At 45.9% G+C, this 22561-nt stretch overlaps 1 protein-coding gene across 2 annotated transcripts in view; it reads left to right on the top strand.

Annotated features, from left to right (window-relative positions):
* Positions 1-17327, top strand: part of ADAP2 (ArfGAP with dual PH domains 2) — a 30877-nt gene extending 13550 nt beyond the window's left edge. Inside the window, exons 6-11 of one of the 2 annotated variants that reach the window (XM_065909767.1) lie at positions 1831-1977; positions 6467-6550; positions 9600-9662; positions 10977-11054; positions 12431-12659; positions 13871-17325. In XM_065909767.1, the coding sequence (XP_065765839.1) occupies positions 1831-1977; positions 6467-6550; positions 9600-9662; positions 10977-11054; positions 12431-12659; positions 13871-13905 (636 nt within the window). In that variant the 3' untranslated portion in view covers positions 13906-17325. Of the gene's footprint in view, positions 1-1830; positions 1978-6466; positions 6551-9599; positions 9663-10976; positions 11055-12430; positions 12660-13870 lie in introns of both variants that reach the window. The other variant, XM_065909768.1, reaches the window with a different exon arrangement.
* Positions 17328-22561: the final 5234 nt, after the last annotated feature.

Raw genomic sequence — 22561 nt, forward strand, 5'->3', positions numbered from 1 at the left:
TTATATGATACCATTTATGTAAATTAAAGCCATATAACACATGTATGTTCATAGGCATGTGTATTGTGTGTAGAAAAGTATAAAAAGTGAGCTAGAAAAATGAACATCAAACTCATGACAGTGATTAACTGTGGGGAATGGAGGAGGGGAAGGGACAGGGTAAGTAGTAATTAAAGGGATTTTGACTTTATTAGTAATGTCATATTTTTAAAATAAATTTCCTTTTAAGGAACAATATTGTCAAAATATACTTTTTTGTATTTTTAGTATTTTTCATAGTAGATATTTTAAAGAGAAAGTCTTCTAGTAATCTTTCAAGAAAGTCATTATGAAGCATGTTGGCCTTAATCTGTCCATACTTCTTATATATGTGCAAATAAACATATATACATATAGTTTATGTACATCATATATACACTACATGCAGGTAGCATATGCATATGTACGTGTGTACAATTTTTTCATTAATAGGTTCCTACTATATATCCTGTCCTAGTACTTGGTATTTCTTACATGTAGGTATCCTGGATATTTTTTCATATTAGTAATATTGATTTAAATTTTCCTTAAACAATTCTGTGATATTTTGTTGTGTGGATGTGCCATGATTTATTTATTTACTTAACCCATTATCATTGATGGACATTTAAATAATTTTTTTTTACTAGTATAAGCCACACAGTAGTAAAACATCTTTTGACATATGTATTTGCATAGTAATGCAGTTACTTTCTCAGATAGATTCTGAGATGTGAAGCTGTGGGTCAGAGCAAAACAGTCAATGTTTTAATAAATAAGATCAAGTTTCCCTCTAGAGAAGATTGTCCATTAGAACTTTTGTCAATGATGGAAATGTTCTATGTCTGCATCTGTCCAGCGCTCTAACCACTAGCTACAGATGGCCACTGAGAACCGAAATGGGAGTATGTGTGCCAAGGAACTAAAGTCTCTTTAAAAAAAATATTTACTTATTTATTTGGCTGTGATGGGTCTTAGTTGCAGCACTCAGGATCTTTGGTCTTCGTTGTGGCGTGCAGGAACTCCAGGCAGCTATGGGATCTAGATCCCTGACCAGGGGTCGAACCTGGGCCCCTTGCCTTGGAAGCACCGAGTCTTAGCCACTGGACCACCAGGGAAGTCCCTGAAGTCCTAACTTTAATTCATTTTAATTTTAGTATCTACATGTGACTACAGCTATAGCTACTATGGCTGTAGATTGCTGTATCATTTTTCTTCCTCTCATCAGTTATGAAAGGAAGCATTTGTTTTCCCTTTGCCTCCTTAGCATCAGGGAGTGCTCAGACTGTGTTCAGACCCTGAGAACAGAGTAGAGTGTGGGAAGGCATGCTCTGAGGCCCCCACCCCTGCTTTTACTTGTTTATCTGTTTCATTTGATTGGCTTCCATGGATATTCATTATAAAATTTTTTTTTTGGTTGCACAGCATGAAGGATCTTAGTTCCCTAACCAGGAACTGAACCCGTGCCCCCTACAGTGGAAGCATGGAGTCCTAACCACTGGACCACTAAGGGAAATCCTAATGATTTATTTTAGAAAAAGCTCTATGGCTGAAAAGCTTGAAAAGTTCTAAGTTACGGTCTTTCCAAGCCCCCCTCCAGCTCAGAGAAGCCCACTGATTAAGCAGGATTGGTGGGATGGCTGGATACAGAGAGTGGTAGAATATCTGTGGATCTTGATATTACGGCAAGAACATTAAAAACCCATGTGGAGTTCCAAATGGTCATGTTTCCCTTAAGGCTCGCCAACGAAGGTGATGAGAAGTCACTCCACTGATTGCAGGCATCCTGAGTATCCAATTCCTCTCTTTTAGGGTAAAGACCCCAAAGCTGTCATCAGCATCAAGGACTTGAATGCCACCTTCCAGACAGAGAAGATTGGGAACCCCCACGGGCTGCAGATCACCTACCGGAGAGACGGCCACGTTCGGAACCTGTTTGTGTACCACGAGAATGGAAAGGTGAGAGGATGGCGTTGCCACTCCAGCCTCCAGCTCAGTAGCCCCGAACCTTGCAGGCTCAGCTCCCTGACTCCCTGGCGCAACAGGCTCTTGAGATTCGCTGCTGCTGTTCGCTTTAATCTGTTGTCACTTTCTGTTTTTGGCCACACTGCGTGGCTTGTGGGATCTTAGTTCCCCAACCAGGGATCAAACCCGGGCCCTCGGCAGTGAAAGCACTGAGTTTTAACCACCGAACCGTCAGGGAAGTCCCTGTTGTCACTTCTGATCGGGGACAGAGTAGAAGCTAAGGCAGAGCGAGATCTGGGAGAGGAACCTGGCGGGGACCGGGGGTGTGTCTGGATGGTGCATAGCCACCCAGGGGCATCCGGTTAGCAGACAGGACTATGCCCAGAGGTGGCAAATCGGGTGCAGCCAGAGATTCCAAATATGAGAGGAGGGATGACTCGAAACTCAAACAGCAGTGCATCCCATGGCCTCCCTTCTCAGTGTGTGGTCCGGCACCAACTGCATGAGCATCACCTGGGTGCTTGTTAGAACTAGTGTCTCAGGCCCACCCTGGACCTGCTGAGTTAGAAACTGCATTTTCACAGGATCCCCAGGTGATATTCAGGCACACTGAAGTTTGAGAAGCTCTATCAAAGGTCCAGGAAGTCAGCTCCATCAGAGAAGAGCAGGACAATAGTACAGCTGCAAAGACAAAAGCCGGCTCTAAATGGTAGGGTCATGTGACTGGGCAAGGGTCAGAGATGCTAAGTGGAGGTGAGGAGGTGCAGAGGTGGGGGCTGACGTTCTGTGAGTTGCTGTTAATTCTGTAACTGGGCACTTTTCTTGGTGATCACTATACATCATTCCTTTCTTTTAAAAAAAAAATAATAATTAATTAATTTGGCTGCACTGTGCGGCATATGGGATCTTCGTTCCCTGACCAAAGATGGAACCATTGGAAGTGTGGAGTCTTAATCACTGGACTGCCAGGGAAGTCCTGTACATCAGTTCTTAATCTTCAAAACAACCCTGGAAATGTTTTATCCCCGTGTTACTGAGGCATGGGACTTCCCTGGTGGCTCAGCGGTAAAGAATCCACCGGCAATACAGGAGTCACAGGAGATGAAAGTTCAGTCCTTGGGTCAGGAAGATCCCCTGGAGGAAGCCATGGCAACCCACTCCAGTATTTTTGCCTGGAGAATCCCATGGACAGAGGAACCTGGCGGGCTACAGTCCATAGAGTTGCAAAGGGTTTCGCACAACTGAAGCGACTTAGTACGCACGCACTGAGGCATGGGTGTGTTAAGTAATTTGCTCAGAGTCATGTGGCCGATGGTTCCTGAACCCTGCACCTGTCTGACACCCCATGTGCCTCTGCTGGAGGGAAGACCCTTGACAGCAGGAGTCAGAAACTAGATACAGGGACTGGATCTTCCCAAGAGGCCCCAGCACTGGGATACTGACCGTGGATCGTCCTCCCAGCAGGCTTCATGCTCTCTCCAGTCTGGACTGACATCCCGGCGTGGCCTGAAGAGCTGGGGTTTGGAGTCAGAAGTTGGGACCCTGCTCCTGCCACTACCTGGCGTGTTACTAGGGCAGGTCCCTTCCCCTCCTAAGCCTGCTTGTGTATGGTTGATAATACCCACTTCCTGGAGGGGTCTTGAGGATTGAGAGACTGTGAACCATGAATGTTAATGCATCTCATTACTGTGAAGTGCATTATAAACATTAGTTGTCACTGTTGTTATTTGTTCATGACTGTGGCAGCAGCGGAAGACAAGCTCTTGAGAGCCATTTCTGATCACTTCTGCGGTCAGGATGTCACTCTTTCAATAAATCCTTATGGCGCCCCTCCCTGGAACGTGCCCAGCACTGGGGTGTGTAGTGAATGAGGCAGAGCCATGAGTGGGCTTCTAGGATCTCATAGTCCTGGGAAAGAGACAGATGGGGAAATAGGCCCTGAAGATACTATGTGATGATGCTGGTGGAGGCCGTGCTAGAGACACACCCAGGAGACATATAAGTGGCCTAGTCTGGGGGAGGCGGGGGTTGGGGTGGGAGGGAGCAATCTAAAAGGTTTTCCAAAGAAGGAGGTTCTACTTAAGAATTGCATGAATATGCTGAGAAGGAGAACACTCAAGCCAGCTTAAAAGGGTCATGAATGGAAAAGAAACAGGGGTATTTATTTCAAGGGACAGAAGCAGGGTTGGGCCGCCTGAGAGATTAGAATGAGGAACTGTGCTGTGTGTGATTCTGTGTGTGTTTGGAGAGAGAGAGAATACACTCTTAACAGGAACACATTGTTTTATAAAACCAGGAGTGCAAGTGACATCTCGCTTCTTTGCTTCTCTAAATGCAAGGATCTCATTCCCCAAACTGCCAAGAAGTCTAGTGCCACTCATTTTTCTCAGCTCCCTCCATTGGCTTTACCAGAATCTTGGGACTGGTGCAGTCCAGGAGACATGGAGGAGATCCCTGGCTCTCAGTCCATGGTGGGCTCACTGCTGTAGCCCCAGTCCACTGACTGGATGCCAGTGGCTACCTCTCCATGCCCATCGCTGCTGAAGGACTTTTGCTGAGGTGCCCACGATCTCAGACACTTATGGTACCTGACTCCCTCCCACTGGCTCAGCTGTAGAGCGTCTGACAACCTGGTTCTGGCCAGTCTCCTCTCCCTGGTGATGCCCCAGCTTCTCCCTTAGATGGGCATAAATGGGGGGCTACAAACTCACGCCTGCAGGAGCCAGGTGGGCAAATTAAAAGCAAAGTGGACAGCCTTAAGTCTGTGGCAAACAGGAACACATGTGTAGAGAACTGAAACAGGCAAAACTTAAGGACAAACAAACCTGTATGCAGGTTGGATTTGTGACCGGAAGAGTCTTTCCAAAGTGAAGGCCTAGGTGGGTCTTCCGTGCGGATGATCCCCTTCCCTTAGTGCCTGAAACCCTATAAGGTTCTTAATGCCCTGGTCAAGAGAGCCTAGGAATACTGAACTAGCAAAGCTTGACCTAAAACAGAGAAAAGGTACTGATGTTTCATACCTTTAAAACCAAATTCAAATGAATTTCTCAATCACTGTATTACATCCAAGTGCAGGACAGCAGCTATTTGGACAGGTCTTTCCTCTCCTCAATTCTATACTCCTGTGAGATAGAATCTGATAAGCCCTGTTCAGCCTCTGTATTGGTCCAACCCTCATCCAGTTTCTGTGGCCAAGAAGGGGTAGGATCATAGCAGCAAGTGTGACTGCAACTGTGAATGGGTGGTGCATGACTGAGAATGGGTGGGGCATTTTTCATAGAATCAGGGTTTGGGTGGAGCAAAAATCTGTTCCATCTAAACTCACTCTCAGGATGAATAGAATGTTCTAGATAAAAGATGTATCAAGGGTGAGGGCAGAGAGGTGGGTGAGGCAGAGTGTTCCAAGAGAAGGGAAGAACATGGGAGCAGTGATTGCAAATGATTTTGTATGGAAAGAGCTCAGAGAGCAAAGTGAAAGTGACAGTGTTAGTCGCTCCGTCCTATCCCCCTCTTTGTGACCCCACGGACTGTAGCCTGCTAGGCTCCTCTGTCCGTGGGATTCTCCAGGCAAGAAGACTGCAGTGGGTTGCCATTTTCTTCTCCAGGGGATCTTCCCGACCCAGGGATCGAACCTGGGTCTCCTGCATCAAAGGCAGATTCTTTACTGTCTGAGCTGTCGGGGAAGTCCAGAGGGCAAAGTCATACTAAAGAACTTAAGACTCTCCCTGAGGGTAGTGGAGAGGACTCTAAGCTAGACTCAGTTAGATTTGCAATTTGAAAATCACTCTGGCTCCCATAAGATCTGAATGAAGAGTGGCAGAGCAGAGGCAGAACCAGCTGGAATAAGGGGTTCAGCAGGTGAGAGATGATGGTAGACACTGCTGAGGGAGGCGCTCTCCCAGAGGGACACAGGAGGTCCACGCCAGCTTCAGCCTAAGTTGTACTCCAGATGATGAGCATCTGTATTGATGGAGCATCCCCAGGTGTACCTGTCCCCACCTGAAAGCCGATCTTTGACATCTGACGACCTTTGCTTCTTAACGTGTCTCCCAATGACCAGCAACTCATCATCTGCGAACTTGTTAGGAATGCAGAATCTCAGGCCCCACCCCAAACCCACTGAATTCGAGTCTGCATTTTAACGAGATCCTCGGATGATGCATACACACAGCAGCAAGTGCCAAGCACTGTGCTGGGCCGCTGCATAGCTCCTGTGCGGTTGGCCTTGGTCCTTTCCCATGGCCCTGGGGATGTGTTTCCCACTTGCTTGGGTGCTGCCCTGGGCTCTGGCACCATCCTCCCAGGTGCCTGGGGTCAGCCTGGGTAGGACTGGGGGGTGTGCATGTGTCCAAACCTGAAGATCCAGCTGGCTGCCTGCTACCAGCCTCAGCTGCCCGCCCCGGCGCCCTACCCCCACCCCAGGCTCCCAGCCTGCGCTCAGTCTCATTGTCTGTCTGTCTGTCCTTTGCATGTTTCTCTGCAGGAGATAGTGGACTGGTTCAACGCCCTCCGTGCAGCCCGTCTCCAATACCTTAAAATGGCCCTTCCTGAGCTCCCAGAGTCTGAGGTGAGCTAAATGCAGACCCCGACTTCCACGGCTCCTGTCTGCCACCGCCTGTGCTCCTGGTTGGCTGACCTCAAAGACACGCAGAGGCCAGACTCAGTTTGACTGCAGGAAAGACCTTGAGCCTTGGGGTTGGGGACCTCAGCGGGAAACCAAAAGCTTTCTCCTGGGGAGGCTGGGGGTTATCGCCTCACCGCTGGCAAGGCAGTCTCCAAAAAGCAGATCAGAGTCTCCCCTTTGGGATATATCACTCACAGTGTCAAAAGGCTCAGGATTTGGGCATCTCTTTCTGACTTCTTCTCCCGCTGAAATGCACAAATGGTCCCTCACATACTGCTTACAACATGCTTCTGAACCTGCTTTATCTTGTCGTCCCTTTTATCTAATCGTCCTTTGCAGCCAGCAGTTAGGTGAGATGATTATTCCCATTCCAGTGATTAGAAACAGAGTCCCAGGAAGGTCAAGTGCATAACCGAAGGTGTTCTTCCCACTTGAACACCCCCCACTTGGCCCTTTCCTGGTCTGCTTTAAGGAAGGCAGTGGCATCTTTCCCATTGTCATTCTAACAGGAGAGTCTGCCTTTCATGGCCAAGGTGACAGTGAGCCTGAGAACTTCATTTCAGTTATCTTCAGAGGTTGGGGCATCCACGTATATCCCTCAGGCTCAGCTGGGGAAGCTGTAGAGTGTGGGCCTGAGGGTGTTACGGGAGGCCTGGGCCCTTGTGGATGCTCTGCTGCTGACTTGCTGTGTGAACACTGCAGGTGGAGTCGCCTCTGTGCGCATCTGTTCCCACATCTGTAAGATGCACTTGTTCTGGGTCATCTTCAGGGTCTCTTCTAACTCCGAGGTGCTGTACTCTGGTCCCTGTGTTAGGCCTGCTCTGGAAGGGTTTTGTAAGAGATAGGGGCTGGAAAGACCATGTTAATCTTGTAATTTTTCTTTTTTGGCCATACCACATAGCATGTAGGGTATTATTTCCCTGATTAGGGATGGGACCTGTGCCCCCTGCAGTAGAAGTGCAGAGTCTAAACCATTGGACCACCAGGGAAGTCCCATTCCTGGGACTTTCTCATTCCCAACTGTTAGACCCTTCTTAAACCCTAAGTGCTCCTTAATTCCCCAGTTTGCAGGGACCGAAGTGTCCGGGATAGGGGTCCACTCCAGACCTAGGGATGCACTGGGATGGCAGGTCTCTATGAGTTCCTCCAGCCAGGCCTGGCTCAGGGCCCTCCCGGTCTGCAGAGTCAGCACCCATAGCGGGTGAATGCCCACTTGCATGGGTGTGGCACTGGGGTTGCTGACTGCTGCCTGGAAAGACTGGAGGACAAATTGCAGACGCCCCGCCTCATTGTCTGGGCAGCTCTCCAACTCGGCTGACCCGTGCGGGGGAAACTGGGCTTTGGTCAACATCCTCAATGTCCCCTTCTCCCTCATCCACTATCGTTACCCCTTATCCACCCCTAGTTTCCTCCCCGCCTGCCTCTCTCCCCGTCTTTCCTCCCCCCATGTCTACATAGGGTGTGATGTTCTGAGCAACCACCCAAATCTGGTTCAAGCTCAGGGATCCAGTGCCAGAAACCTGGGGAACCCCAGTGGGATTGTGGTCCTGTACAAAGAAATACATGGACCCAAAGGCAGGGAAGCTGATGTGTTACGAAGGGCAAGTGACTTCACCTCTCCGAGCCCCAGTTTACTCATCTGTCACCACTGGGACAGTCCCTGCCTTGAGGTCTATATGTGTCCAGTGAGCCAAGGCATCTAAGGTGCAGTGCATAGTACCCCATCCCCAGCCTCTTTCTCCTTCTCAAGGCCTAGACTCACCCTGCTCAGGCTTCAGTTCAGACGACTGAGCAATTAGGACTCTTGTCTTTGCTCCAAATGAAGGAATTAAAGCCTACAGAATGCATTTTAGGGAAAGGGGAGTGGTGTCCTTTATATTTTTGGTTTCTTGCTCACAACTTTCTCCCTTCAGGCTTCCCATTCCTACTCCCAAACCTTACATCCCCTTTGCCCCTGCTCTTGATCCAGGCTCTGTTCTCATCTGAAGCTCTAGACTTGCCAGTTTGACACCCTGGAACATAGGAGGCCAGTGTCAATCCCTGGAAGCTTCTCTGAGTGTAGGACGGTTTGCGGATCACATAATGCGGTATCCTTATTACACAGAAGGAAACAGGCCCAGAGAGGCATAAGGTCTTACCAAGGTAACACAGCTGGTTGAGGTCAGACCTGGAGCTAGAACTCAAGTCTCCTGACTCCTAGTCCAGAGCTTTCTCTACTTAATCAATCCTGCCATCGCCTCCTATGGCCCTGGCTCAGAATCCCCTCCAATGCCCAGGTCTTGCCCAAGGGTCTGATCAGAAGGTTCTGGCATATTTATACTTGAGCATCATGCAATATCAGTAGAGGTATCACTAGGGTCTGGCTGGTGTCTGTCGGCTCTAGGTGGTGAAAGTTCTTCATCCTACCAGCGACATGTCTTTGGGAAAATCCTCAGTGACTTTTCTGAGGTCTTGTTTCTTCATGCAGACCATGAAAATGATAACATCCACCTCACAGGGTGGTTGAGAATTACGTGCAGAGCCTGACATGCAGTCAGTCAGTCAGTTCAGTCGCTCAGTCATGTCCAACTCTTTGCGACCCCATGGACTGCAGCACGTCAGGTTTCCCTGTCCATCACCTACTCCCGGAGCTTGCTCAAACTCATGTCCATCAAGTCGGTGATGTCATCCAACTGATGACCCACAGTAGATACCCACCCTAATAACAGGAGGGTCTCGTCAGAGCCTGACCTGTGTCCTCCTCCTGTAATTGCTGAAGGAACGTTTAAACTAAGTCTTTATACCAAGACTCAGCTGTGCTGGTTAGCTCTGCAGACATCTATTGTTGGGTTCTGTCGAAATGTTAGCGTTATATCCATACCAAATATAACCATGTGCACACATCCTTCCCCATTGCAAACTTCCCCCTTTGTCGGGGAGCCCAAGTTCGCTGGGGAAGCTCGGCCTCCTGGGGTGGGAGGCAGGGGGTCAGTGTGTGTCTCTCTTCCCGCAGCTCGTGCCCCTCATCACCAGGAACTATCTCAAACAAGGCTTCATGGAAAAGACTGGTCCAAAGGTACATCCCATGTTCCTGGGGGGGACTTTCATGGCCTCAGTCCCAGTGGGCAATGGGACCAAAGTGGGGAGGTGGGAAAATGGGGAACCAGGGGCAAGGAGGACGGAGGAAGCGGAAGTAAATGGACTTTTGTGAGTTCTGGGGGTGAAGGACCAAGTGGAGATGGGGTGGCTGGAGGGTGGTCCAGCCTCACTTCAGGCGCTTCTTCCTGCAACTGGGCATCTTCCTTCTTGATCAGCATCACCATCAGTGGCTCTCGTCTTTACACCATCTAACTGACCCTGTTCTTGGGAAAGCAGTTGAAAAGCACAGCTTCTTCAGGGGGCAGCTCTTGAACACTTGTGTGCTCCAAGCTGGGGCCCTACCAGGACCGTTCAAGTGAGGCAGGAGTAGTGATTGGTCTGAGAGAACTCACCTCGGTACCTATGCTTGGAGGCCAGTGAGGCCCCTGCCGCCCCTGGACATCTCAGACCCAGCCTGGATGCTGGTGGGGTGAGGCTCCAAGCCAGAAGATGGAGACGGTGGGGGGTTGTGCTGGGAGGGGTGGTGGTGCAGGGAAGCAGGGAAGGGAGGAGGAAAAGGAAGAAGCAAGCAGATGTGTGCGTGCTCAGTCTTTTCCGACTCTTTGCAACACCGTGGACTGTAGCCTGCCAGGCTCCTCTGTCCATGCGATTTCCCAGGCAAGAATACTGGAGTGGGGTGTCATTTCCTTCTCCCAGAGAAAAGCAGAGAAACTCCCTAAAAAAAAAAAAAGAAAAAATCCCAAAGCAACGGCTTTTCGATGCTTTTTTTTTTTAAGGTGTAATATGCTGACGCGATGTTTGTTAAGATGACAGTGAAAGTGTTAGGCATTCACGGTAAAGGAAGCCTCAGATGGCTGGGTTTATAAAGGGTTGCAAGTTTTCGTCCTTCACCAGCTGGTGGCACCGCCCCTGTGGCTCTTAGGGGGACTTTCCTTCCCCTGACCTAGGTTAGAATTTGGCCAAGGCCAGGGCTTTCAGAAGCGCTGAGCAGTAGCCACTTCTGATTTCCCAGCTTCCTTTTTCTGAGATGTCTTGTCCACAGCCTGAGAAAGAGGAAAATGCTTCTTCCAACGCACATAGGGAGCGGCTGGAGGCCGCAAGGGAAAGCTGGGGTGGAGGGGGGTGTGTGGAGCCATCAGAGGTCGAGGCCCAGGGGTGGGGGCAGCGCTGGGGTGTCCGGCTGCCAGGCCAGGAACTGGCCAGCTCTCTTGCCTGGCCCAGGCTGGTCGTGTGCACCCCCACCCCCCACCCCGGCCTGGCCAAGCCTGATACGAAGTTCCATCTTCTGCAGCAGAGAGAACCTTTCAAGAAAAGGTGGTTTGCTCTGGATCCCCAGGAGCGCAGGCTGCTTTATTACAAGAACCCGCTGGTAAGAGTCACTGATCACCCCTCCGCTGAGCACCAGAGGTGGAGGTGGGGTCAGAGCTGGTCGGGGAACATGGGGATCCGACAGGGCTTGAGAGACCCAGCGAGAGACACCCCTCCATCATTGGTTGTCTCTAAGTCATCCTTGTGCATGAAACTGTGCTCTCCCTCACCTTCAGGAAGTCCTTCACGTGTGTCCAGAAGCTGCCAGTGGAGCCAAGGGAGGGGTTCCCATCCTCTAGTCTCCAGGGCTCCCTTCCAACATGGAGGCTGTGGAGAGTCACGGTTGGGAGTAAGAGCTCTAGAACTCGACTGTCTGGGCTCTGGGACCAGCCCTGCCACTTTTAGGGGTGCACCCGTGGCATTTTGGCAGAGCACTCAGTTCTCCTTGCCTCAGTTTCCTCAATCAGGAGATGACTTAATAACACTGCCATCTTCAGAAGTTGCCCTGAGGATTATTCTATGAGTTAGTATACATAAAGCACTTGAATTCTTAGTGCAGAGTTCAGTTCAGTTGCTCAGTCATGTCCGACTCTTTGCGACCCCATGGACTGCAGCATGCTAGACCTCCCCATCCACTGCCAACTCCCAGAGTTAGCTCTCCATAAACACTGAGTATGGGACTTCCCACGTGGTGCTAGTGGTAAAGAACCCATCTACCAATGCCGGGGGCCTAAGAGATGCAGGTTCGATCCCTGGCTTGGGAAGATTTCCTAGAGAAGGGCATGGCAACTCACTCCAGTATTCTTGCCTGGAGAATCCCATGAACAGGGGAATCTGGCAGGCTACCGTCCATGGGGTCACAAAGAGTTGAACATGGCTGAAGTCACTTAGCATGCACACACGCAAACATTAAGTGTCATTTAAACAGATGTTGTTGTTTAGTTGCTAAGTCGTGTCTGACTCTTTGTGACCTCATGGACTGTGGCCCGCCAGGCTCCTCTGTTCATGGGATTCCCCAGGCAAGGATATGGAGTGGTTTGCGGTGCCCTCCTCCAGGGGATCTTCCTGACCCAGGGATCCAACCGACCTCTTCTGCTTTGCAGGCGGGTTCCTTGCCACTGAACCACCAGAGAAGCTCATTTAAACAGAGGCTGTGTAAAATTTCCTTTATAGTTTGAGCCTTTTAAATTCTGGGGTCCACCTAGCTGAAATCCCCAGTAGAGGCCCCCACCCAACACACACTCAACCCTCTTACTAAGATCGACCTGGGGGCTCTTAGGCCTCCCACCCAACACACACACAACACAACACACAAATACGCAACACAACACACAGACACACACACCTCTTACTAAGATGGACCTGGGGGCTCTCAGGCCTGCAGGTGGCCCTCTGCCCCAGGTGTGGCCTCTGATGACCTCTGTCCTCTCTTTTCAGGATGCCTTTGAGCTGGGCCAGGTGTTTCTCGGGAGCAACGAACAGGGGTACCAGGTGTTCGAAGACCTGCCCAAGGGCATCCGAGGGAACCGCTGGAAAGCTGGTCTCACCATCGTCACCCCCCACCGGAGGTTTGTCTTCACCTGCCCCAGCGAGAAGGAGCAGCGTGAATGGCTGGAGAGTTTTCGGGAGGTCCTCTCCAGCCCTTTGACACCCCTCAACCTCCTTGGTAAGACACAGGGCCCTGCGTGTGTTCCTTTGGCCAAGGAGAGTAGGCAGAAAGGGGCTTCTTCACTTGGGTTCAGCTGTGAGTCCTGAAACCGGGGTCATGGCTCCTGACTGTCCTCTTTCCCTTTTCTTCTCTTCCGGCCAAAGAGAAGTTCAGACAGTGCACATTATTGCCTGAAAACCCTCTCTCTCCACATTAAGTTCCTCTACCGGGAGGCTTCCACTAGTGGCATCCAGATGAGCTTCGTCTTGGCAGAGCTGTCGCTTTTGTTGTTGTTGTTGAGTCTCTAAGTTATGCCTGACTCTTCTGCGATCCCATGAACTATAGCCCTGCCAGGCTCCTCTGTCCATGGGATTTCCCAGGCAAGAGTACCCAGGAGTGGGTTGCCATCTCCTGCTCCGGGGAATCTTCCCAACTCAGGGATCGAACCCACATCTCCTGCACTGGCAAGCGGATTCTTTACCACTGAGCCACCAGGGAAGCCCGAACTGTCGCTTAGGTCCCGTGTTCTACCCTGCTCCCTCCCAGGAGCCAAGCAGCCTTTCTGTCCCTCCACTCCCTGCCCCTGAGTCCCTTTTCCCGTGAGAAATCCTCGGCCTGTTAGGAAGGTCACACCCGCCGGCAGCTCCTGGGATTCTGGGTTCCTCCCGACTCGTAGAGGGAAGGCTATTTTTAGGGTGCTGCTCTTCTCTGGGCCCTGGTCTGTCTGCTCCTCTCCTGCTCCTCCCCTTTGCCCCAGATGTGTCTCAAGCAGGCTTCCCCATCTGCAGACAGCCTCGTGGAAGGAGGGGAGACATTCTGAGCAGGAAACTTCTGGCCCAGGGCCTTCTGGCTCCTGGGACACCAAGGAGAAATTCCAAGTTTGAAAAAGTACAAGCTGAGTAGGTGACCCCATGCAGCCCCTGGGGAGAAACCCTGGTGCCCTTTGAGTCTGACCAGGATAAACACAGACTTGCTTCTCTCTCCAAAAGTCCCAAAGCTGAAGAGCCTCTGTAATGGGCACATTAGCTGGTGCTCTTCCCCCCACTCTGCCCGGGAGCCTGTGCTTCTGAGTCGCTGCTACTGTTTCTGTTTCTGCTCTTCTCTCCTCCTCTGCTGTGTGTGTCCCCTTCATCTACCACTTTTTGGTCTGTTTTTTTCATTCCGTTTCCCTCTGTCATTGTTCCCCTCTCCTCTCGCTGTCCCTTCCCCTCTTTTTGTCCCCTCTGTAGCTGTGTCAACCGAGAGTGACTGCAGCCACAGGTGACCCACTGGCCACCCAGCGCACCTGGTGGAAAGGAGACGTTACCGCTTCGGCCTTGGGGGCCCTGCAGGAGTGCCCCCCACCCCCAGCCGGCCGCTGTCACGGGCAGTGAACTCTGCCAAGACCAGAGCTTTGGCCTTTACTGCCGGCTCCCTGGGCCTCCCTGCTGCCCTAGGGGTCTGGGGAGCTGGTAAATGTCCTCAGGGCTCAGGACACCGGAAATGAAGCCACTGCAATGGGAAGACACCCGTGGCATCAGTCAAGCTTGCTGGAAAACAGAAAACAAAAAGTTTAATCTGAATCCAACCCATGAGGAAACAATCAGACAAGTCCACATTAGAGAAATTCTGCAAAACGACTGGCTAGACACTTCAAGACTGCCAGTATCATGAAAGATCGAGTAGTCTGGAGACTGTTCTACATTAGATAAGACTAAAGAGACATAGCCACAAAATGCAATTCATGATTCTTGATTAGATCTTGGATTTTAAAAGAAACAGTTTTTGAGATGTAATCAAGATAACTGGGAAAGTTCCAATATGGATGTATATTAGCTGGTAGTATTGTAAGATTGTGATATTGTGCTGTATTTGTGTAAGAGGATGCTCTTGTTCTTAGGGATACATTCTGAAGTGTTCAGGGATAAAATATATGTCTACAACTGACTTAAATGGTTCAGCAAAATATAAATGTATCTGTACATAGAGTATCTACTTAGATATAGTGTGTGTATTTATGAAAAAGAAGGTCTGTGTACACACACACTCCGGGGGAGAAAGAGAAAGTGGACCACTGTGCAAAATGTTAGCAACTTCATCTAGATGAAGTATACCTGGATGCTTGTTGTCCAATTCATGAAAATTTCCTATAGGCCTGAAAGTTTTCGATTTTAAAAGTTGGGGGGAAATTACTTGAAAAGTATCCACTTTTCACTCTTCAAAAGTAGTGGGTTTTCCCCATGAATTGAAAATGTTCCTGGGAGACTTCTACCTTTGTGCACATCTTAGAAGATATAAAAGTATAGCTAATACAAAAGAACAAACAACCCCCTCCCCCCAAAGCACAGTGTTCCCATCCACACACTCTGGAAGGAAAGAAGGAGGGCAGGACGCCAACTCAGCTGGACCCCAGGGAGAGAGCTATCCAGCCTGAGTCCCGTGTCTGGCCCTGCCACTAATGCACGTGTGTGTGCTCAGTCGCCTCCGACTCTTTGCGACCCCATGGACTGTATCCCCCCAGGCTCCTCCGTCCATGGGATTTTCCAGGCAAGAATACTGGCTGCTGATGAGACTGTTGGAAAACTCACTTTCCCAACTCTCTGCCTTGGTTTTTCTCTTTCAAATGAGGAAGTTGTAGCAACTGCTGAACTGTTGGAAGCAGCAGCTATTTCTGAGCACCTCCCAGGTGCCAGGCTCTGCTCGGGCAGGAACCCGATGACGTGGTCCCCGCTGTCACAGATTTCAGCCCACCGGGCAACAGCCCTGCCAGAGGCCAAGACAATGAGGCAGGTGTTCAGAAAGGGGAAGTGCGGGCGGCCGCGCGGTGTGTAGCAGGGTTCACCCTGGGCCGGAGGAGGGAGCCTCCTTCTTCTCCAGAAAGTGACGTCTAAGTCGAAACCTTAAACTCTTCAGAGGTTAGTCAAAGGGAAGAGGGCCAGGAAAACACTCTAGGGTAAGGGAGGAAAATGTTCAAAGGCTCCCAGATGGGCAAGAGGAACGGAAAGAAATCGCGGGTGGCTGCAATGTTAGAGAAATAGGTCTAGGCTCTATGATTCTTTACTCCTTTGAGTGACGTGGAGAAACACGTTGTTTTCATTTCAGTGGAGACCCAGAGGGTTGGGAGAGTCTTTAAGGGAGTCTCTGCTTTTTCATGGGATTTTTCTTTGATCCACGGATCAGAGGACAAGCAACATCATCAAGCTGTCGTTCCTGAGGCTTCCTGACTGCCCGGATGAATGGTTGCTTCCTCTTCTGGCTCCTAAAGCACCTTGAAATTGTCTGTTTCAGCACCTGCTGGGCTGTATGTATATTAAGGGTCATGTTACTTGCCTGCCTTTTTTTTTTTTTTTTTTTTAACCACTCTGTTACACTCTGCTAAGTTCTGAGAATGAGAGAATCAATAAAGGAACTTGTGGTCCAGAGAGGAAGAAAGAGAAGAAAACAGGCAATTTGGGATTCTTAGGAGCCCCTCGGAGGGGCCGAGAACAGATGTAAGAGATGGAGACTTCCCTGGTGGTCCAGTGGTTAAGAATCGCCTGCCAGTGCAGAGGACATGGTTCGATCTCTGGTCTGGGAAGATTCCACATGCCACAGGGTGACTAAGCCCACTTGCCGCAACTAAGACCTGATGCAGCCAAGTAAATAAATATTTAAAAAAGAACACTTTATTCAAGATGGTGGGACACAGGTACACCCATGGCAGATTCATGTCGATGTATGGCAAAAACCACCACAATATTGTAAAGTAATTAGCCTCCAATTAAAATAAATTAATTTTTTAAAAAAGAAAACACTTTATTAAAGAGAAGAAGCTTGGCAAACTTTAAGTAGAATAAGTGCAAAGAAAGTCACACTCAGGTACATTACTGCCAATCTGCTGAAAACCAAAGATAAAGATTTTGAAGGCAGCCAGTGAAAAATGATACATTACATACAAGGAAATACTGTTTCTTTTCAGAAACAAAGGAGGCTAGAAGACAGTGAAAATAAATCTTTAAAGCTCTAAAAGAAAAAAAAAATCAGGGAGGGGACATATGTGTACTTGTGGTGATCCACGTTGATGTTTGGCAGAAACCCAACACAATAATTGTAAAGCAATTATCCTTCAATTAAAAATAAATAATTTTTAAAAATTAAAAATAAGATTAAAAAAGAAATTAATTTCTAAGGGAAAAAATCAAATTAGAACGCTAGAGAAAACATCTTTCAAGAATAAAGGATATGTAGATGGATATTGGGGCTTCCCTAGTGGCTCAGATGGCAAAGAATCTGCCTGCAATGTAGGAGTTCTGGATTCAGTCCCTGGGTGGAGAAGATTCCCTGGAGAAAGGATGGCTATCCACTCCAGTATTCTTGCCTGGAGAATTCCAGATATATCTATATATATCTGGAATACATATATAGATAACAAACCAAAAAATCTTTAGAAAAGAAGGCAAAATGTCACTGAATTGAACACCTAAAAATGATTAAAATGGTAAACTTCCTGTTGGTGATATTTTATCACAATAAAAAATGCATAAAGGTACATTTTTATTTTTAAAAGGCAAACAAAAAATATTTCCCATAAAGATAAGTATAGATTTCTGACAGAATTGCAGTATGGGAAATACTAAAGAAAGTTCTTTGAGGTAGAAGGAAATGATACCAGACAGAAACTCTGATCTGATCTATAAAGTGTAATAGAAATGATAAAGATATAAGTAAATAAAAGCCTGCCTATTTAAAGCAAGAATTACATGTGTTATGGTTTATAGCACCTATAGAGGTAATGTATATGACAACTACCTCATGGAGGCCTGGAGGGGAAGTAAATGCAACTATACACTTCAAGCTTCTTATATTTTACATGAAGTGATACAAAATGAAGTCTAAGTAGATTGTGAGAAGTCAGGGATGTATACTGTAATTCTTAATGACTCACTAGCATGTAGCACAAAGAGGCAGAGCTAAAAAGCTAACAAGGAAATTAAAACAGAATTTTTAAAAGCATTTGATTAACCCAGAAGAAGGCTGGACAGGAAGGACAAAATGAATAAAAAAAAATAGATGGGATAAATTGAAAATAAAGAGCAAAAGGGAGACCTGGTCATATCAATAATTAATGCACTCAATATTAGTGGATTAAACACTTACATTAAAGTACACGATTGTCAGAGAACAGAAGGAAGCATGACCCAATCGCATGCTGTTAAAAAGACATTTTAGGGTACACCCCTGGTGACCCAGGGCTTAGGACTCTGCCCCTCTACTACGGGGGGCACGAGTTCAATCCCTGGTCAGGAGAAGATCCTGCATGTCACAAGGTCTGACTCTTCCTCCATAAAAAGACATTTTAAGACATAGATAAGTTGAAGTAACAAGTATGGAAAAATATACACCATGCAGACAGTAACAATAAAACGGCTGGAGAGGCTATACTGAGATCAGATAAAGTACTTTTCTCAAGATAAGGAGTAACACCAGAAATAAAGAGTAATGTTTCGTAACTATAAAAGGTGTAATTCTGGAGAAGGAAATGGCAACCCACTCCAGTACTCTTGCCTGTAAAATCCTATGGACAGAGGAGCCTGGTAGGCTACAGTCCATGGAGTCACAAAGACTCAGACTGAGTGACTTCACTTTCACTTTCACTTTGGAGGAAGAAAAAACTGCCTGTGTGGGTATATTGTACATAGAGATTAAAAATTTTAAGATTAAAAAAAATAATAAAAAATAAAAGGTGTAATTCATTAAAAGACATAATGGATCATAGATGTGTCATGTGCCTAAAAATATAGCCCCAGAGTACATGCAGCAAAAATGGGCAAAATTTAAGGGAAAGATAGACACATTAATATAATCATTGATCAAAAAAAGAAATCACCTGGGAAATTAGATTTATAACTGAATGATAACAAAAGTTTCAAAATTGAAATGATGTAGCTAAAGCATTAATTAAAGGGAAATGCATAAGAATCAATGACCTACACAGACAACTCGTATTTGACCTTCCCAGGTGGTGCAATGGTAAAGAATCCACCTGCCAATGCAGGAGATGAAAGAGATGGTAGGTTCAGTCCCTGGGTCAGGAAGATTCCCTGGAGGGAGGCCACGGCAGCCCACTCCAGTATACTTGCTTGGAACATTTCGTGGACAGAGGATCCTGGCAGGCTACAGTCCTTGGGGTCACAAAGAGCCAGAAATGACTTGAGTGAATGAGCATACGCACAGACAACAGATCCTACTGTATAGCACAGGGAGCTATATTCCATATCGTGGGATAAACCATAATGGAAAAGAATATAAAAAAGAATGTATATATGACTGAGTCACTTTCTGTACAGCAGAAATTAACACACTGTTGTAAATTACACTTAGATTGGAAAAGAAGAATCAATGACCTACAGTCGTACTGCCCAATATGGTGACAATAGCCACATGTTTTCATTGAGCATTGAAATGTGATTAACGTAACTGAGGAAATGAATTTTTAATTTTACTTCATTTTATCTAATTTTACAATTAAAGAAAATTTGTTTTTTGCTGTGCCACCTGGTATGAAGGATCTTAGTTCCCCAACCAAGAATCAAGTCCATGCCCCCTGCAGTGGAAGCTTGGAATCTTAACCATTGGACTACCAGGAGAGTTCCTAAATTTAAATAATTTAAATTTAAAATAAGAAATTGGAGCAGTGTAAAACATTGTTACTTCAGACACATCTTAATAGCTTTGGTAAGACATATTTTAATTTAGCCATTGCACTGCATAAGATACCTATTATTTTAGTTGTGGAAAAAAATTTAATGATATGGAAAAAAGTAAGAACTAAATTTTACAAAAAGTGAAGTATCTTCAATTAAGCTGCCAAATGATTACCTGGAGAACATGAGATTTTTTTTTCTAATAATATCAGAGATCAACTGATTCAAAATTTGAAAAAACTGTAGACTTTTTTTTTGTTTTAGTTTTAAGTGAGTTATGTGATACTAGACTAACATTGAATAATATGGGTAAGTTCTGTTTCAAAGGACTTTTACATTTATGAGGAAATGTCAATCCACGGTCTAAAAAGTCATGTTGTAGATGTTTTTGAATCTTTTACATCTGTAAGAAAAAATTTCAGGTAGATATGGAAAACCCAATCTTTATTGTGACAGAGGGTTCCTTTAGCTATGTTAGGTCAAAAATTCAAATGTTGAAATTTAAAAATAAGGTTCTGATGATTCTCATGACTTTGTTCCATTGTATGACACAAAGTAAAAATATTTATGTTCAGTTTTTTGAAGCAGGCTATGAAAACTGTCATGGATACAATTGTTAAAATTGCTCAGCATGTACATGAAAATGCTATAAAGCACTTCCAATTTATAGAACTGTTGAAAGATATGGAAGACAATTCAGTGAGCTCATATTTTTTTAGTTGAGTTTTGAACAAGTTTTACAATTATTTAATGTACTGTTCATTTCAACTCAAGATTTTCTTGAAACTAAAGGAGTGCTTGCAAAATAGTCAATAATCGAAGGCCTAAGGCAGTGTGATTATGTTTTCTCACTGACGTCACACTGCATATGAATGAGCTAATTTTGAAGTTCTAAGAAAAGGTTAATATGTGACTTAGCTAAGCAGTTACAAGAATTTATGTTGAGATGAAAACATTTAATAATACAAATCAGCAATAATTTTTAAAACACTTTCTATCTTGTATTGGGGTACAGCCAATTAACAATGTTGTGATAGTTTCAAGTGAACAGCAAAGGGCCTCAGCTACACATATACATGTTTCCATTCTCCCCCAAACTCCCCGCATATCCAGGCTGCCCCATAACATCAAGCCAAGTTTCATGTACTATACAATAGGTCCTTGTTGGTAATAATGACAATTTTATACACTTTTCTAACATGAATCAATATACAGAACACTTTAATTATAACCAGTAGTAATATAAATTGTCCAAAAAAGCTGTAAGAGGAATTTGCAGGACACTTGATACTGAACTTGCTCTTAAATTTATATAGTCTCCCTTTAAAATAATACTAGTTTACACTAGAGTTTGCAAATTTATTCAACTTGGAGAGGCACAGTTTTCAAACTAATATGCTTTTCTTTAAAGTTAAAGCAATTGGAGAAGGAAACAGCAACCCACTCCAGTATTCTATTCTTGCTTGGGAAATCCCATGGATATAGGAGCCGGGTGGGCTATAGTTCATGGGGTCAAAAAGAGCAGCTGAGTAGCTTTCACTTCACCTCCATATATACATAACTTTAATATCATACCCAATGAGCAAAATAAGTTTCATAAAGGTGTTTCAGATCTTATTTAATCTAAATCAGACCTTTTGTATCCAGAACAACAACAATGTTCAAAATTTCACAGGTGTTTTATTATTGTATTAGTCCAATATTAAACATTTTAAATGCCTGTTCATAAGACTTGTTTTTGATAAGTTTATCTTTAGTGTATTATTTTCCAGATAAATACAATAAAAAAAAATAAAGTTAAAGCAATTATCCCCAGAAGATGAAACAGTTTTGTCAATACAAATGTGAAATTAAATGGCTCATTTTCTTATTGCTTTGAAAGTTTTTTTCTGGATTCTGGATACAAGTCCTTAGAGATATAGGATTTGCAAATATTTTCCTCCAGTCCGTAGCTTTTCATTCTTTTAACAGTGCCAGTGAAGTCTTTTTAAAATCAAGGCATTGAGGTCAGGGTTTGTGATTTCCTTCATTTAATGCAGATTTTTGTTGTTGACAAAGTTTGGCATTAAAAATAGGGTGTTTATGAACTCTGTGGGAAAAGGTGAGGGTGGGATGTTTCAAAAGAACAGCATGTATATTATCTATGGTGAAACAGATCACTAGCCCAGGTGAGATGCATGAGTCAAGTGCTTGGGCCTGGTGCACTGGGAGGACCCAGAGGAGTCGGGTGGGGGGGGAGGTGGGAGGGGGGATCCGGATGGGGAATACGTGTAACTCTATGGCTGATTCATGTCAATGTATGACAAAACCCACTGAAATGTTGTGAAGTAATTGGCCTCCAACTAATAAAATAAAACAAACAAACAAAAAAAAAACAACAACAAAAATAAAAATAGGGTGTTTGGCTTATATTTGTGTTTTCTGCATTCCTATAGAGTGGAAATATGGGTGACGTATGTTTGGTGAAAATTAATTAAGGGAAAACTAACCAGGAGTCAGGAGGCCAGAAGCAGGAAGCTCTATCAGCCACATACAACTCCATGTCAATGCAGACCCCTATAGGAAGAGATGTACCTTGCATCACCAGCAGGAAATGACACTGCTTTATTTCTGCCAGCAGGGGGCAGAAAGATTTTTTTTCCTCGCCTGGCAACAGCTCAGCCAATAAAAAGCCACTGTACTTCAAACTCCTCCAATGGACCTTTTGTTTCTAGAAGTCTATCGCAACTTCCCCTCCCTCTCTATAATAAAAGAGTTTCCTGTCCTTTGCATAACTGGAGTTGTATGTGGTTCACCATAGTTCCCTGTCCTGAATTGCTATTCTTTGCTGCTCCCAAATAAACCCCTTTTGCTGGTAAAATAACTGGCTGTTTTATTATTTTAGGTTAGCAGTTTTCTGACGTTTCCCCGGACAAAATATGCTTTGTCCCTGAAGTGAGAACAAAACAAAGAAAGGAGCCCTGACAGAATATATTAATGGCGGTTGCATACACACTCAAGACCCTTGTCCTTTCCCATCTGACTTAGCATTAGAGCTCAGCATTACAGGGATGTATATTAACATATCCACTCGAATTTAACAACGATGTCAGACTCTCTCATAGAAGATGAGTTTGATCTGATCAACTGGTTTAACTACGAGAACTGGCACAGTAAATTAGATTGTGTAGCATATATTTTACCTGTACTGAATGAGCTAAATTCACAGCTCCAAACTTTCAAAGGACATACATTTCAAGTATTTAAGATACAAGTATC

This window comes from Muntiacus reevesi, chromosome 18, assembly GCF_963930625.1.
Source record: "Muntiacus reevesi chromosome 18, mMunRee1.1, whole genome shotgun sequence".
NCBI lineage: Eukaryota > Metazoa > Chordata > Mammalia > Artiodactyla > Cervidae > Muntiacus > Muntiacus reevesi.